The following is a 15,007-nucleotide window of genomic DNA, read 5'->3' on the forward strand; positions in this document are numbered from 1 at the left end:
GTCTTTTCTAACTCTGAAATTCTATGTTTCCAAGATATAGTTATTTGGAAGATGGAGGGTATAATTTTATTTTCAGAGTGGGGGGGGGGAATGGAGCAAGTCAACCAACTATAATATTGCTCTCAGATCTAGCTCCTATTCCCTTAGACAGGAAGGACTCCTATCTGTAAGAAGTAACACAATGGCTTTCATAATTAGATGCTATTTTGGTTATAATTTCCTTGGATTGATATTCTTTATAAATTCATGGGTCTGTCAGTGTCTCATTTGGTTGATATTTAAATTCAAATCAAAGTCTAAAACAAATCACAGGATATCAAGCTAAGACCAAGAAGAAAACAGAAAAAAGCTACATGATCAATGTAGTTAAACAATTCCATTTTAAACCAACTTACAATGACAGTTTTATTTTTGGATACTTTTTTCCTCCTCCATGCCATTAGAATAAAATGTCACCCATCTCCCCCAAAAGGTAGTAGAAAAAATATTTAGAAAATACTATATTCCATAGGTTCATTTTATGTATAGGTTGAAGGCTGTTGCAAAATTATACTTGGAGTACTCTTCAACATATGTCTGAGTCCTGGACAGTTTGACAATTTATCATCATATATCACTTTTGATTCTAAAAGAGCTACCTAAAGATTCCAAAACCTTCAGACCAACAGCCCTAGGAAACAGAAACAAAATTACCCATTTCTGGCCTTGGCAATTTTAAATTTTTAAAAGAAGTACCTTGGAATTGAACCCAGATTTTTCTGACTCCCAAGTATAAGTCCTTCCTTAGACATAAACTGACTGTCATTTAATCTGGGCAAATTATTTAACCTCTTGACGATCCCAGGCAACTCTCTAAGGTTATATAGTGCAGAAAAGCTGCAGATATGTACCTGTACGAAGGATTGAATGAATGAATGAGAATTTATTAATCAATTACTATGTTCACAGTTTTCTGCTGAGCTCTAGAGAGACATTCTAGGAGAAACATAAGCCAATCCCTGCTCTCAAGGAGCTCACATTCTATTGGGGAAGACAACACATATGGAAGTTTCCAACTACATGTCACATGAAAGAATTCCATGGTCCTTAGGGCAGAGTAGCAAAGGAAATAGTAATGCCTCTTCCTTTCCACTCACAGAATTATATCCATTGTCGATGTTGAACTAATTGATATTGTCGAGGATGTTCTTCTCCGTGTTCCATAGCTGCAGCTATACCACCAGTTTCCCCCAGAGATTGCTTCTCCAGATGATGCTTGGAGGTAGAGGTGGGTGAGGAAGGGCTGGGAAGGGCGGGAAACAAACACTGCTATTCCAAATGCTCTTGGGTTTAGAATCCTGGGCTCTCTCTTCTCACTTAAAGCAATGATATCATAGGTCTGGACAAACAAAAACCCAAAACAGGATGGTTATGCATAATTATAAGCTTGGGAAAAAATACCTACTCAATTGCATGCCCCTCTCTTTAAATATGATTGCATATAATTTGGGGAAATGGGTTTTAGAAGCAAGTTTGAACCCAAAGGAGAAGAGGTGTGAAAATCATTAGCTCTCAAATGTTCAAAATTCCTCAGAAAAGGGAAAATCTCAAAACAAAAGTACCACTTACTTTTATAGAATTGGAATATTTTGGAATAGAATTATATAATTTGGAACATTGGAAGGTGGGGGGAACTAGGTGGTCCAGTGGATAAAGCACCAACTCTGGAGTCAGGAGTCAGTTTCAAATCTGGTCTCAGACACTTATGTGACTCTGGGCAAGCCACTTAACCCTGATTGCCTCAGGGGGGAAAAAAGATCCACAGGTAGTCTTCCTTCTGTGTACCCAGAACATTAGCATAAAAGGGAAAGGGAGAATGAAATCTAATGATTACCTCTGAAAAATCTGGGGGAAAACATTATAAAATATATGCTCTTTAGAAATGGAAGTTAGGGAGAAATAAATACTTTCCCATAATTTTCTACTTATAATAACCCAATAAAGGTGGGAGATAATTCATTATTTTGAGGAAATTAAGGCTGATTAAAATTTTTTTTTTTTTAACAAATGACATCTTACAGGGAATAACAGTCTTATCTGCGACATTTATGAAAATTGCCACTAGGGGAGTGTTAGCTTGGATGTGTTTTTTGCATCAGTAAGATAAAATTGGAGTTTGTGGGATCTGTGGCAGCAATGGTAGAACACATTTTTTTAAATAGATATTCCTTTTAAGTCAGAAAAGTAAGTGTACTATCCTGAGAATAAAGCAATATTACAATAAAACAAATTAAAACTCAACATGAATGTTTTAAGCTTTCCATCCTACATGGGGTTATAAGATTTAAAAAGCAAGATTCCAGAGAGGATCTTTGTTGCTTAAAAGCCCTGGAAAAATTCATATATTGTATCAAGTCAGTATTTTCTACATTGGATGAATTATTTTATTATCATACATTGCCAGTGCTTGAAGTGTTGGGTAGATGAAGGATTTGTGGTTTGGGAAATGGGATAAAAAAAACCAAACCCACAACCCAAATCCTCAATGTATCCATTCCTCCTGTCTTTCAATCCCAGTGTCTCCTTTGTCTGTCACTTCTAGGTTGCTTTTTTATCACCCCCACCCCCACCCCTCCACCCCTTTTAGTGCTCTTTTCTACTTCTCCCCCAACCTAAAGTAGCAGATGGTCTGGGAGTTAGTAGAAAAACAAGGCATTCCTAAAATCATAGCAATTTGGAGTTACAGGTAGAGAGGCCTAGTCCCTCTTTTTTCCATACCTCATGCTTGGTTAACAGGGACAGGGGAAGATGATTCCCCCATTTCCCCCATGCTGTAGAGAATATTTGTATTTGTCCAGGTTTTAATAGTAAGACCTATGTGGTAGTAGATTCTTGCTTTTTGGCCACCCTTCCCAACAGATAAAAAGCTAGCTTCTAAATCATTCTGCTATGCCCAAAATGAGCTCAATGTCAGCCAAGGAATGAATCAGTAGCTTCAGTGTTGGAATAAGCTTCACAAGGACAGGGATGGAAAGGCATTGCAGAAGACTGCAGCCCTAAGTAAATGTCTTCCTCTTGAAGAGGACACTCACCTTAAGGAGTTAACCATAGCACACATTAAGTATTGGCCAACATGAATTTATTTCTTTTGTGGTGAAGGAAATATGTTATTCTATACCTGGAAGGGGAAAAAAAAGACATTTCTGGCATTGTAGATAAAACTTAGAAGGTTGCAAGGGAAGTAAAGATGAGTAGTTAATGAGAATGGTGTCAATATGAGTAATGTTAGTGGCTCACATTTCTATAGCACTTTTTATTAACTTTGTATTTATGCTCTCTATAGTTATAGGTATTTGTTAACTCTCCTGTTGAAATGTTAACTCCTTGCAAATAGGGATCCTTTCATTCTTTGTATTTGTATCCTGGCCCTTAACAGGAGTTTAATAAAAAATTGACTGATTGCTTTTACAGATGAAGAAATTGGAACTCTTTAGAGGTTAAGTGGGTTATCAACACTTACATGGGTTGTAAGTCTTGGAGACTAGACTGGAACCCAGGGCCATCTTACTTGAATTCCAGTGCTCTTAGACCCTAATAACCTGCTGCCTCCTCAATGAATTCACTTTCCTTCAACCTTCCGTCATCAACAGATCATGTGGGTATCCTCCTCACAACATGCCTTCTCTCCCTATGGGAGTGTCACCTGTGTTTCCCCCAGATCCTTCATGGTGCCTATTGAAGGCTTTCTTCTAGATTTGGGGTTCTTAACCTTTTTGTGTGTAATGAACCCCACATCCCCACCCTCTGGCAATCTGGTGAAGCCTATAGAATCTTCAGAATAATGGGGGGGAGGCTTGTTTGTTTTTTGTTTGGGGTTTAAGTTTTTTGTTTTGTTTTGTTTTTGTTTTGTTTTGCTTTTTTGGAGGGCAATTGGGGTTAAGCCACTTGCCCAAGGTCACACAGCTAGTAAGTGTTAAGTGTCTGAGGCCAGATTTGAACTCAGGTCCTCCTGACTCCAGGGCCTGTGCTCTTTTCACTGTGCCACCTAACCGCCCTCGAATAATGCTTTTAAATGCATGAAACAAAACATATAGGATTATAAAGGAAACCAGTCATAACAAAATGAAGATGTAATTTATGTTTCTCATCAAAGGTCACACATCTTCTAATTTGTGTTCAACTGTAATCCCTCACTCTCACTTTCACTGCCATAGATTCACCTTGCTTTTTAAAAAATGAGATCTTCGTGGAATATTTTTCAGGGAAAAATTCAACTAATAACAATGATTAAAATTTATAATCTTTTGACAGCATTAAAAAAATACAAGTAGAACTTTGGTCCTTCTTTGATTATATACTCTCTCCCAGTGAGATGTGTATAAGGAAGGAAAAAGAAGTGGCTAGGGAAAAAAATACCAAGAACCCAATTAGCAGCTCAAAGGGAGTAATCAATTTGCAACTGTGTGAAGTGGAAATTCCTTTGTGTAAGAGACAAATTACTGCATTTGCAAACTGGTAAATAATACAACAATTTCTTTAGGATCCTAGAGGGAGGAGGGAGAGGTGAAGCTCTGCTGGAATAAGAGACTGAAAAATGATGTATTCTCCTGGCGAAAAAGGGAATTAAAAAAAAAGTCTTTATATTGTTTAATGGAATGCACATTTAGTAACACGCAAGAGGACCTGGGTTCTTAGGTAAATATCCAGAGCACCAAGAATGAGGCCTTGCAGAGAGTAGATAGATCCTGAATAAATGTTTGCTGAATTATTTTTGACAAGAATGAGGGTATTCTCTTTAGAGAAACTAAGAATCACCAGTCTCAAAGTTAAAAAATATGCCTTATTTACGTAGCTCTATCTTTCAAGAGTGTTATGTGTAACTTTATCCCTATTAATTCTCTCCACATCCTTGCTTTGTGACAAGTATGAACAAAAGCAATAAATAAACCACTAGAGGTAAAGTATTTGGGGGGGGGGGAGAAAAGAAAAAAAAAGAGAGAGAGAGAGAGAGAGAGAGAGAGAGAGAGAGAGAGAGAGAGACAGAATTAGAGCTTGCTCAGAGAGGGAAAGAGAGAGATAGAGATAGACACAGAGGCACAGAGAGAGGGAGACAGTGAGAAAGGGAGAGAGAAGAAGAAAGAGGGGGAGAGAGGGAAAGACAGAGATGGAGGGAGAGAGAAGAAAGAGGGAGAGAGAGGGAGAGAGGAAAAGAGGGGGAGAGAGAGAAAGAGAAAGAGAGAGACAGAGACAGAGACTGACTCAGTGCTAGACAAGAATGAAACCTAAGTCTTCTGACTCCCAGCTAATTCCTTGTTTAATAAATCAATTTTCAATCAACAAACATTATATCTACCATAGGCAAAGAGTTTTTCTAGATTCTATATTCATGGGACTATAAGGACATATCACACAGGATCTATATAACTAAATAGCTTTAAGATAAGTAATTTATCTTTCTGTGACTGTGCATGTGTTGTATCTCCCTCCTACCATGGAAGCATTCTTACAGTGTTCTGCATTCTTTCCCTCTGATCCTTAAAGAGAAGTCAGAATATTTCTTTCTTCTCACTGTCACTTACACTTTCCCTTTCCCAAGTCACTCAGCAAACTTTCATCCTACACAATCAAAAATCAAATCTACTCGATCCAACTTTTCTACCCTAACCAAATTAGGGGTGGCTATACCATAATGACCTTTCCAATTCATTCTCCTTTCTTAAGAAATTGAGCACCTGGTTCAGCATTTTTCTCTCCCAACTTCTCAACCATATCCACTTAGATTCTTCCTTGAACTCCCTAACCTCCCAATTCCTCTGTCTCCTTAAATAAGGTGACCTTCACTCTTTCACTCCACCTCAGGGGGAATAAGGATGAGGTCACACACCAAATCTCACAATTACTCACAACCTTCTTAATTAGAAACTGACATTATCCCATCTTACTACTTTTCCCTATGCCTTCACTTTTCCTAAACCTATTCTTCAGCCTCATTCAGAATTCCATTCCCTTTACTCCTGGTATTTTCTTAATACTAATTCCCACTCTGACTTCACTTTATTCTCCAATATCAACCCAAGAATTAGCCATTTCAACTCTGCACTGTCCTTTGCTTGCTCCTTGCCCCTTGGTCCCATGCTTGCCTTTCTCTTGTTAAAGCTTACTCCCGGATTACTTCTACCATCTGCCAACTTTGCTCCTACTGCTGTACTACTGTTAAACAAAGCTAGAGGAAGTCTCACAACTATACTGGTACATTACACATTTGTGTCATACAGTCTGAAGTGGGTTCACTGCAACAATAAATGATTCCCTACCTCACTTCTCACAGAAGTTATTCCAGACCTCAAACTTCTCACATACTTCTCCCCCTCTCTTAATAGTCCTTTACTTTACTGAGAAAGTTGAGCTCATTTATGAGAGTTCTCTCTTCTCCCACCTAGTGACCCTTCTCTCCAGCAAGGCCAACTTTCTACATTTGTACTTTATCCCATCCCTTCTTGTCTTCTGCAAGAGGCTGAAGCTTCAATCATCCCTGCTCTCTTTCAAATCTTCAATTTCTCCCTATCTACTGGTTTCTTTCTATTATTTTTAAACATGCACAAGAGTCCCCATCTTTAAAAAACCTTCACTAGACCCAATCATTCCCTTAAATTATCATCATATATCTTCTCCTCCTTGATAAAGTTCCATTTCCTCATCTCTCACTAGCTTCTCAACCCTTTTATAATCTAGCTTCCATTCTTAACTTTGAAGCTTTTCTCTCCAAAATTACCAGTGATCTCTTAATCACCAAATCTGATATTATCTTCTCAGTTCTAATCCTTCTTGACTTAGCTGCTTTGTTTGACACTGTTGACTACTTTCGCATTCTGAATACTCTCTCCTGGTTTTCCTCCAACCTATTCTGAACATCCCTTCTCTGTCTCCTTTGCTTGGCTCATCATCCATATCATACCTCCTAATTATGGATGTTCTCCAAGATTCTGTTCGAGGCCCTTCATTCTTTGTATTTGAACTTCCAGTACCTAGAACAGTGCCACAAACTTCATAGGTGCTTAATAAATATCTGTTCATCAATCCTACTAACAGGGCTACTGATTTAGTGTAGACCCTTATTAACACCCACCTAGATTATTGCAGTAGGCTCAAAATTGGTCTCTCTTCCTCAAATCTCTCACTTCTCTTTTTTACCCTACATGTGGATGCCAAAGTAATTTTACTTATGCTCAGATGTGATCATATGACTCCCCACTCAATAATCTCTAGTGGTTTTCTATTGCCTGTGGAATAAAATACACACTCCTTCGTTTAGCTTTTAAAGTTATACAAAACCTGGCCCAAACCTATCTTTCCAGCCTCATTGGATATAATTTCCCTTCCAGCACTTTGGGATCCTGCCAAACTGGCCTTCTCTCTCATACAACATTCCATCTCTCATCTCTGTGCCTGATAACTATAAGATGTTTAATTAAATGAATGTTGATTGACTGTTTTTGTGCCCTCATTCCCTAAGGCATAGTACCTCACAATCAATCAGTCGAGATATCAATCAACAAGAATTTATTAAGTACTTACATGTATCAGGCACTGTGCTGGGCCATGGGATATGAAGGTCCCTCAAGAAGCTTACATTCTATCAGTGAGACAACATATACAGATAGAAGTATATACTAAATAGATATGGGGAGATGAGAAGAGAGGGCACCAACAATTTGGGAGGAAGATAAGGAAAAGAAGAAGCTGGCAGTTGAATTGTCGAAGGAAACAAAAGATTCCTGGTGCTTTAAAATGATTATTAAAATGAAATGGCTAAATCTGAGGGATCATTAATGCAATCCTCCCAGGTAGCAGGTGAGGAAACTGAGGCCCACAGAGATCAAACAGGGCCTAAGATCACACAAATAGCAAGGCTCAGATCTGGGACTACACTGCCAGTATGCTTTTTGCCATTACATCCAGCATCCTTGCCTTTAAAGAGCTTATACTCTAGTTGAGGAGATAAAACCTAAATGATGTGAAAAGCTAAATAACAGAATAATAATGCAATGTGACATAAGAAATGTCACAAAGGGGTCTATTGTTGGGTCCTATAAGATTCATATTTTAGTTCAGAGGAAGGAGGGATCATTATAGGTGTGTGTAGTCTGGGAAGTCTTTGTGAGGAGGTTGGCTGGGTAAGAATGAAGGATGGATAGGATTTTGATAGGCAGAGAAGAGCAGGTGGGCATTCCAGATGGGGGAAATGCATGATTTTTCTTTTTAAATGGCTTGTTCTATTCAATAATGCTTCTAGGATAGAATTATATTCACCTTTAGCTGACTTCTATTTTTAAAAAAAGACCTACAGTCCATGATAGAAAAGGTAAAAGCCTAATATATTTTCTCTGTGGTACTAAATTTAAGCACTATTTATCTTTTGCTTTGCATTTGCCAAGATAAGTAAACATAATTTCAGAAGTATTTCTGACTTAGTTACTATGTAGGACTGACAGATATTTAGAGGCAATTCAATTCTCCAAGCATTTATTAAATGTTTACTATATGCCAGGCCTCTGTACTGAGGCCAGAGAAACAAAAACAGACCATCCCTCAAGGGGCCTAGATTCTACTGAATGAATCCACGAACTCATAACCACACTAGTTCAGAATACAACCTTTTTAATCATTTGCCATTGTTGGTCATGACTTTCTATAATTCCTACAAAGAGGATCCATCTACATACCAAGGACTCTCTCTGTTTCTTTTGATATTGTTTGGATATAACAATACATAGTCAAATCAATCGATTATTCCTAAGCTTAAATATAAGACAGATCCACCCCTGTCTCTCTCATTCATAGGGTCGGTGGAATCAGATCCAAATCCTCTAGATTCAAACCCATTTTGCTTACCATTGTACAACGGCTATGTGTCTCATGTTCTTAATGATGTTTTTGAAAACATTTCTCCATTGCAAGTCATTCTTTGGCATATGCTGCAACCCTCTGTGTATCTTGCATTGACCTTGGGCTTACACATATTTATGATTCTTCTGAGTGTTCCATGATGTTTAATCATGTAGCATCAGCAGACAGAATATCAGTCTCAAAGTGATAGGCTTTTGCAACAGCAAGTAATTTAGGGCCATTGAAACCGCTACATGATTTCCCCAAATACATTCAACCCAAGATCTCCCTCCTCAATTCTGAGCCCATCTCAGTATCTAGCTAAAGCAATTATCATGTGCACATACATATAAGCATAGATTTAAATATAATTATAGGTAGACTAATTCAATGTGTTACCCATCCATTTTCATGATATAATATTCATGTACTTTGGTTTTCCAGTCTGACTGGCTAGATATCTCTTGGATTTAACTAAGAAGGCTTTTCTAGGGCTCAACAAATCTAGTAGAATGTTAACTATGAGTAGGAACATGAATAGGAACTAGGAGAACTTTTACATTATGTGTCATGGGTAACTAAGATCTACAAACAATATGAAACCTCATTTTATCCAAGAAATTCAACTTTATTCTTCCACCAAAGTCTTTTACCAGAATGGCTACTGGGATCCAAGGCCCAGGGTCAGAATTTCAGGTCTGGCACATACTACTTTTGCTATCTTGGACAAGTCACATAACTTTGCCAGACTTTTGTTTCCTTCTCTATAAAATAAAGAGACTGGACAAGATAACCTCTAAGGTCCGATCTACTTCTTCCCTTCTTCTCCCCTTCTAAATCTATGATCCTACACATTAAAATTGATTATTTAGAATTTAAATGCTTTTCATTTCCTTAGGAAGGAGTGACAAAGATCTTGAAGTTATTCATTTATTCATTCATTCATTCAACAAACACTCGTGCAGTACCTTCTTGTATGTACAAGCTTTTGAATTATTTCCATATCATCTGGATAAAAGTAGACAGGGAGTTGTCTATATTTTACCCTCTCAGATCTAAAAGTAGGTGGAGGGGGAAGGTGACCCCAGGAATAAAAGGGAAAGAATAGCATTTGGAATGATTTCCACAGCCAATAGCTAAAACCTTGAATTAAAGTCACACACCAGGAGACTGCAGATGAAGTGGAGTTTGGCTCCTCCCTGAAATTAGACACTTTTGTTCATCAGCAGAATGAGGAGGAATTGTTCGAACCTGCCAACCTTGACCCTGGACTTTTAAATTAGCACATATAAAAAATACAGATAGCTATGTAAATTTCAAGCTTTACTAATACAGACAATCATCATCATTAATGAAGATTCCTATCTGTTTTTACCAATCCCACCAGCTGTCCAAGAATGTGTCTGCTCTGTACATTGAAATCCTCATATTCTTGCATGAACATTCACATTGCCTTTAGGGAAGAAATGTGGTATAATGGGAAGTCAGGAGACCTGAGTTCTAGTATTCTGCCACTAACTATTGGGCGAATCACTTAATTCTTTTGGGTCTCTTTTTATTTATTTATAATATGTTGCCATTAGACTAGGGCTAGATTATCTCCAAAGATCTTTAAACTCAAAAATTCCATGATTTTAAATACGGGCACATTGCTGTGCTTCAATACATAATACCAAGGACCTAGCAGTGAAAGACACACTTATTCTTGGGGTTGGGACTATTTTTTTTATTAGCATATGTTTGCTTGCCAGACATGGAGCATGGCTTAGTCTAAGGAAGCCATGGGTATGGTGACCATATGTCCTAGAATTGGGGGGCGGGGGAGGGAGGAAGGACAGTTCCAATTTCAAGAAAATATAGTTTACTTTTTACTAGGCTTTGCAATAGGAATATCCTTTGCCAGATCAAGTAGGCTTATTTAGAGTCTGGAAAAAGTGAGCATATAAACTATGGGATACAGCGAGGAATATTGGATTGGGAGTTAGGAGACCTGGGTTTTAGTCCAGGCTCTGCCACTAGTTACATAACTTTGTTCGAGTGATTTAACTTCTATGAACCTTCACCTATAAAAAGAGGAGACTGGACTATGGTCACAGATTTAAAGATAGAAGGGACCTTAGAAGTCACATAGTCCATCCAACCTCTTTATCTCTCAGATGAGGAAAATAAATCCTAGAGAAGGCAAGTGTCTTCGCCAACGTCACATACCCAGGTAGTAAGTGATAGGACTGGGACTGAAACCCAGGTCTCTGGCTCCATACTCAGTACTCTTTCCACTAAACCACACTGATGGCCTCTGAGAGTTTTTCCAGCACCACAGTCCATAACTCTTAAATTAAAGGATAAGACCATCCTTTGGACTCTTTTCCTCTCCCCCAAACAGAGGCTATAAGAGCAGTCTGAGTTTGTCCTGGGTTTATACAAGAACGATTCCATGGGCTCTTGATCTAATTTTTTATTTCTGGGGATAGAACTTTAGAATCTCAGACCTATGCTTAGCCCTCTGTGTGTGTACAGTAGGAGAAGACTAGGGGAAGGCTGGATTTCTCACTAAAATACCACACAATACTGCTACAACACTATTTGCTACAGAGAAATTCATTGTGAGGCTAGATCATCTTGGACTCAAGCCAGGGGGCTTTAGTTAGTGTACTACCTAAAGGACCTCATTAAGAAAATGGTTTCACCTATAAAGCCAAAAACAGTGACATAAGGAGACTCCAGTATAATAGTAAACAAAATTGAAAAATTAAAATACCATTTGAGGATAATCAGTCCTATATACCAAATTTATTTAATCTTCAGAGCTCCTCTCCTTTAAAAAACTAATTCACACAAAAACTGAATTAGAAGAAGGAGCCAACCAGGATACAGCCCAAGAAATTTAGAACTAAAGGAGGAAACATATGTGCTCCAGTTCCTAGGAAAATTGCCTTGCTGACTTTCTTACTGTGTCCCTTGTTTCTCTGCACTGAAGGACATATGTTCTATTTCTTCCTTTATGGAATTTCCTTGCTTTTACACTTTGATCTAGTTGAATATTTTTTTTTTCTCTTTTCCAAATCCCATTACAGGTTGTCTACACAGTACCATGTAAGTTGGCACTTAGCAGTTATTTAGTTAATCTCATTAAGCCAGTAAGCCAAACCAAATAAAACAAACCTTTGGGTCTGCCTCATCCATTTGACGAAATTAATTTTTTAAAAATTGCCAGGTTTCCATTCCCTTTGTCCGGTATGTAGAGCTGCCTATGCGTGTAAAGCTTTCACAAAGGGACACCGTGGAGGCAGCTGCACTGAAAAGGAGACAGAGATGGTTATAAAGCCCACAAATTTTCGTATAATAGCTTTAATATGCAAACTTGCTAGCTCCTCCAAGTGTACCTTTCTGATTTTGCATCACAACAAAACACTACACTGGGGAAAGCAACCCGAGTAGCTCCATTAAAAATGCAGGCAAACTGCAACAGTAGATTTAAATCACCCCTGTGGATTCTGTCAACTGCAGTATCTCACCAATTCTGGATATGCTAGAAACCTTTAAAGCGGAAGAAGCTGAGAATACAGTTCCTGTCCTAGAGGCAGAAAACAGGTGATGTCATTCATAAGGTACTGCCATATGTGCTCATAGCCCAGAAAGGGCAGGTAGCTATAATTCAAATAAAGGCAGATCTCTCCAGAACCCCCAAGCCATAGGTTTCGAAGTCATCATCTCCAGATCTCCTTATACTCGTGTGGAGGAATTCATTAGCATTAGTTCATAACAACTGTCTTTGTTCTCACTGGATTTCAAATTTCTCAGGTCACGGAGTGTAGGAGTATTATACCCACCCAGTTGAACCGGGGCGTGGGGGTTTGCTGGCAACACTAAAGAGACCCGGTTCCACCCATCCTGAGCTTAGAACACTTTCCACTGGACTCCTCCGTCCTAATTATATATTGTCTCTTCTTTGCATTAGCATGGACGCGAAAAACCCTGACTCACCATTTGTTAAAAGCCCTGGGGAAGAGGGCATTAACAGCTCAACTACTCTAAAATGCTCCACAGACAATTTAGAAAGCGCCTTCTTAGACTGTTCTGGTCTCTGCAAGAGTGCTATCAACTTGTCTCAAAGAAGAGTTCTAGTAAGAAGACAGATGTGTCTCTTGTGGCCCTTCCAGTCCCCCAAATAAATGCACTCTCCTCTTCTTTCTCATTGATGAGAATGGAAGAATGAATGTTCTAAGAACGACGAGGAAGCCGCTAAACTGAGTGTTGGTTTTTGCTTGGACTAGTCACCGTTCACAGAAAATGTTCCCCCTTATACCCCAAGCCTCATTTGGTCCTTTGTAAAACAATGTTAATGATAAATGATGCATAAAGTTCTTTGGGATCCTCACATACAAGGTGTGATGGGGCTGCAAAGTCTTCTGTATAAAGCTTTGCTTTTTCTTGGCTCAGCTAAGATAAACCCTAACCACTGAACCGTTGGCAGCAAAGGCTTAACCCCGCCCCCCCAAGAGCACAGAAAACATTTAGCTCAATCTCAGACCCGCTCCAATTCTCTCGCCTCCAGCTATTTATCTCACTCTCCTCTCCTTGTCTGCAGGGGGAAGAGAAAAGGGGGCGGAGCTGGCCTCTAAGAAGGGGGCAGGGCTACCTGGAATATAATTTGCATACACGACACCTCCCTCTCCTATTGGCTGAGAAGCGCACGCTGCGCTCATTCCCTTCCACTTACCCGCCATCTCCCTACCGCTCGGGCCTCAGAGATAAACTCAACTTGCCCGGAGATTCAAGGCGACTTCGGCCCCGGCGATTGGTCCGTGCTTCTCCCAGCCACGGGCGGCGGTCATTGGTTGAAGGCGAGAGCCGAGAGGGCGTGGCCGAGGCCCTCGGATTGGCCGGAGGGGGCGGTTCCGGGAGAGAGTGGAGGTGGCGAAGGTGGTGGGGGAAGGGGGCGGGGCCGTTTGGAGTTGCTGCTGCGGCGGCGGCGGCAGCGGCAGCAGCGGCGGCGGCGGCGGCGGCGGCGGTTCGTCTTTAGCCTGGTAGGGGGGAGGGGGCGGGGGGCTGAAGGAGGATGGGGGCGGGTGGAACCTCGGACCGGTGAGGAGCAGCAGCCGCCGTAGTTGTCCGTCGTTGCTGCCGCTGCTGCTGCCGCTGCCGCTGTCGTCTCCTCCTCCTCGGTCACCGGCTGCAGCCGCTGCCTCCTTTCCCTGCTACGGGTCCCCTGTAGTCCCATCCCCGTCCCGTCCAGTGCCCGACGATCCCTCCCCCTTCCCCCCCCCCACCCCCGGGTGGTGTAGGAGTCGGAGGCCGGGGGTGGCGGCTTGCGGTGGAGGGTCCTGCGGTGGTGGTGACAGCGTTTTGCGGGGCTCTTCCCCTCCGCGCCCCCCCCCATATTCCGGTCCCGGCCCCCGCCCTCTCCTTCCCGGTGCCCCTCGGCCAGGATGAACCGGAGCAGCAGCAGCACCCCTGCCACCGCCACCGCCGACTACCTGCTTTGCACCAACTGCCGGAAAGTGCTGCGGAAGGTACGGGACCCCCGTACCCCCGTCATCGTACCCCCACTCTCCCGGGAAAAAGGCCACCTTGTAACATGGTTGGAGGGACCAGAGCTTGTAGAGTCCCCAGGTTCCGGGGGCGCCCGTCTGTTCCAGGGACTTCTTAGGGAACTGGGGGGGGGGGGGTGCTTTTTTTTTCCGCACTGTGTGTGTGTGTGTGTGTGTGTGTGTATGTGTGTGTGTATTTGGCTGATTTTGCTTTCTTTCCTACTGTCCCCATTCCCATTCTTTTTGTGTGTGTGTGGCGGTGGGATAATGAAGGGGGGGAACCTGTTTCTGTTGGTCATTGCAACTTAATATCCACCTCCCTCTGTAGTTTTCTGTTGATATGCATATCGGTCTGTATAAAATCTCAAAAAGCCCGTCCGTTTTTCCTAAAGAATCTGGTGAGCTTCTCTCTTTGGGTTGGTTCCATCTTTTGCACACTGCCACCATCCATCTCCCCCCCCCGAACCCCCTTTTTGAATCCTTTCGTTTTTGTGCTTCTGTCCCTGGCCGACTGAAATAACTGAAAAAAGCACCTCGAACTTTATGCCTATGGGAAAATGCTAATCAATATTTCCCTTGGGAGACTTGAGGTAGGGCTGCCTTACCCTCCC

The 15,007-nt window shown here is 41.0% G+C and overlaps 1 protein-coding gene and 1 long non-coding RNA gene across 4 annotated transcripts in view; one reads left to right on the forward strand and one right to left on the reverse strand.

Moving 5' to 3' along the window:
* Nucleotides 1–379: 379 nt before the first annotated feature.
* Nucleotides 380–13,759, reverse strand: LOC138154819 (uncharacterized). 2 transcript variants are annotated; one of them, XR_011166684.1, is made up of 3 exons: nt 13,586–13,759; nt 12,028–12,155; nt 380–1,378 (listed from the first exon to the last, which is right to left on the reverse strand). It is a non-coding gene; the product is annotated as an uncharacterized lncRNA (long non-coding RNA). The 2 variants fall into 2 exon arrangements; XR_011166683.1 differs by having other exon boundaries at nt 12,028–12,160.
* The window catches only part of SESN3 (sestrin 3), a 90,281-nt gene continuing 87,539 nt past the window's right edge, over nt 12,266–15,007 (forward strand). The window contains exon 1 of one of the 2 annotated variants that reach the window (XM_069079810.1): nt 12,266–12,989. In XM_069079810.1, the coding sequence (XP_068935911.1) occupies nt 12,825–12,989 (165 nt within the window). In that variant the 5' untranslated portion in view covers nt 12,266–12,824. Of the gene's footprint in view, nt 12,990–13,946; nt 14,379–15,007 lie in introns of those variants that run through there. The other variant, XM_069079809.1, reaches the window with a different exon arrangement.

This window comes from Petaurus breviceps, unplaced genomic scaffold (assembly GCF_028583685.1).
Source record: "Petaurus breviceps papuanus isolate PSGF00001 unplaced genomic scaffold, PetGlider_PUasm1.0 91133, whole genome shotgun sequence".
Lineage (NCBI taxonomy): Eukaryota > Metazoa > Chordata > Mammalia > Diprotodontia > Petauridae > Petaurus > Petaurus breviceps.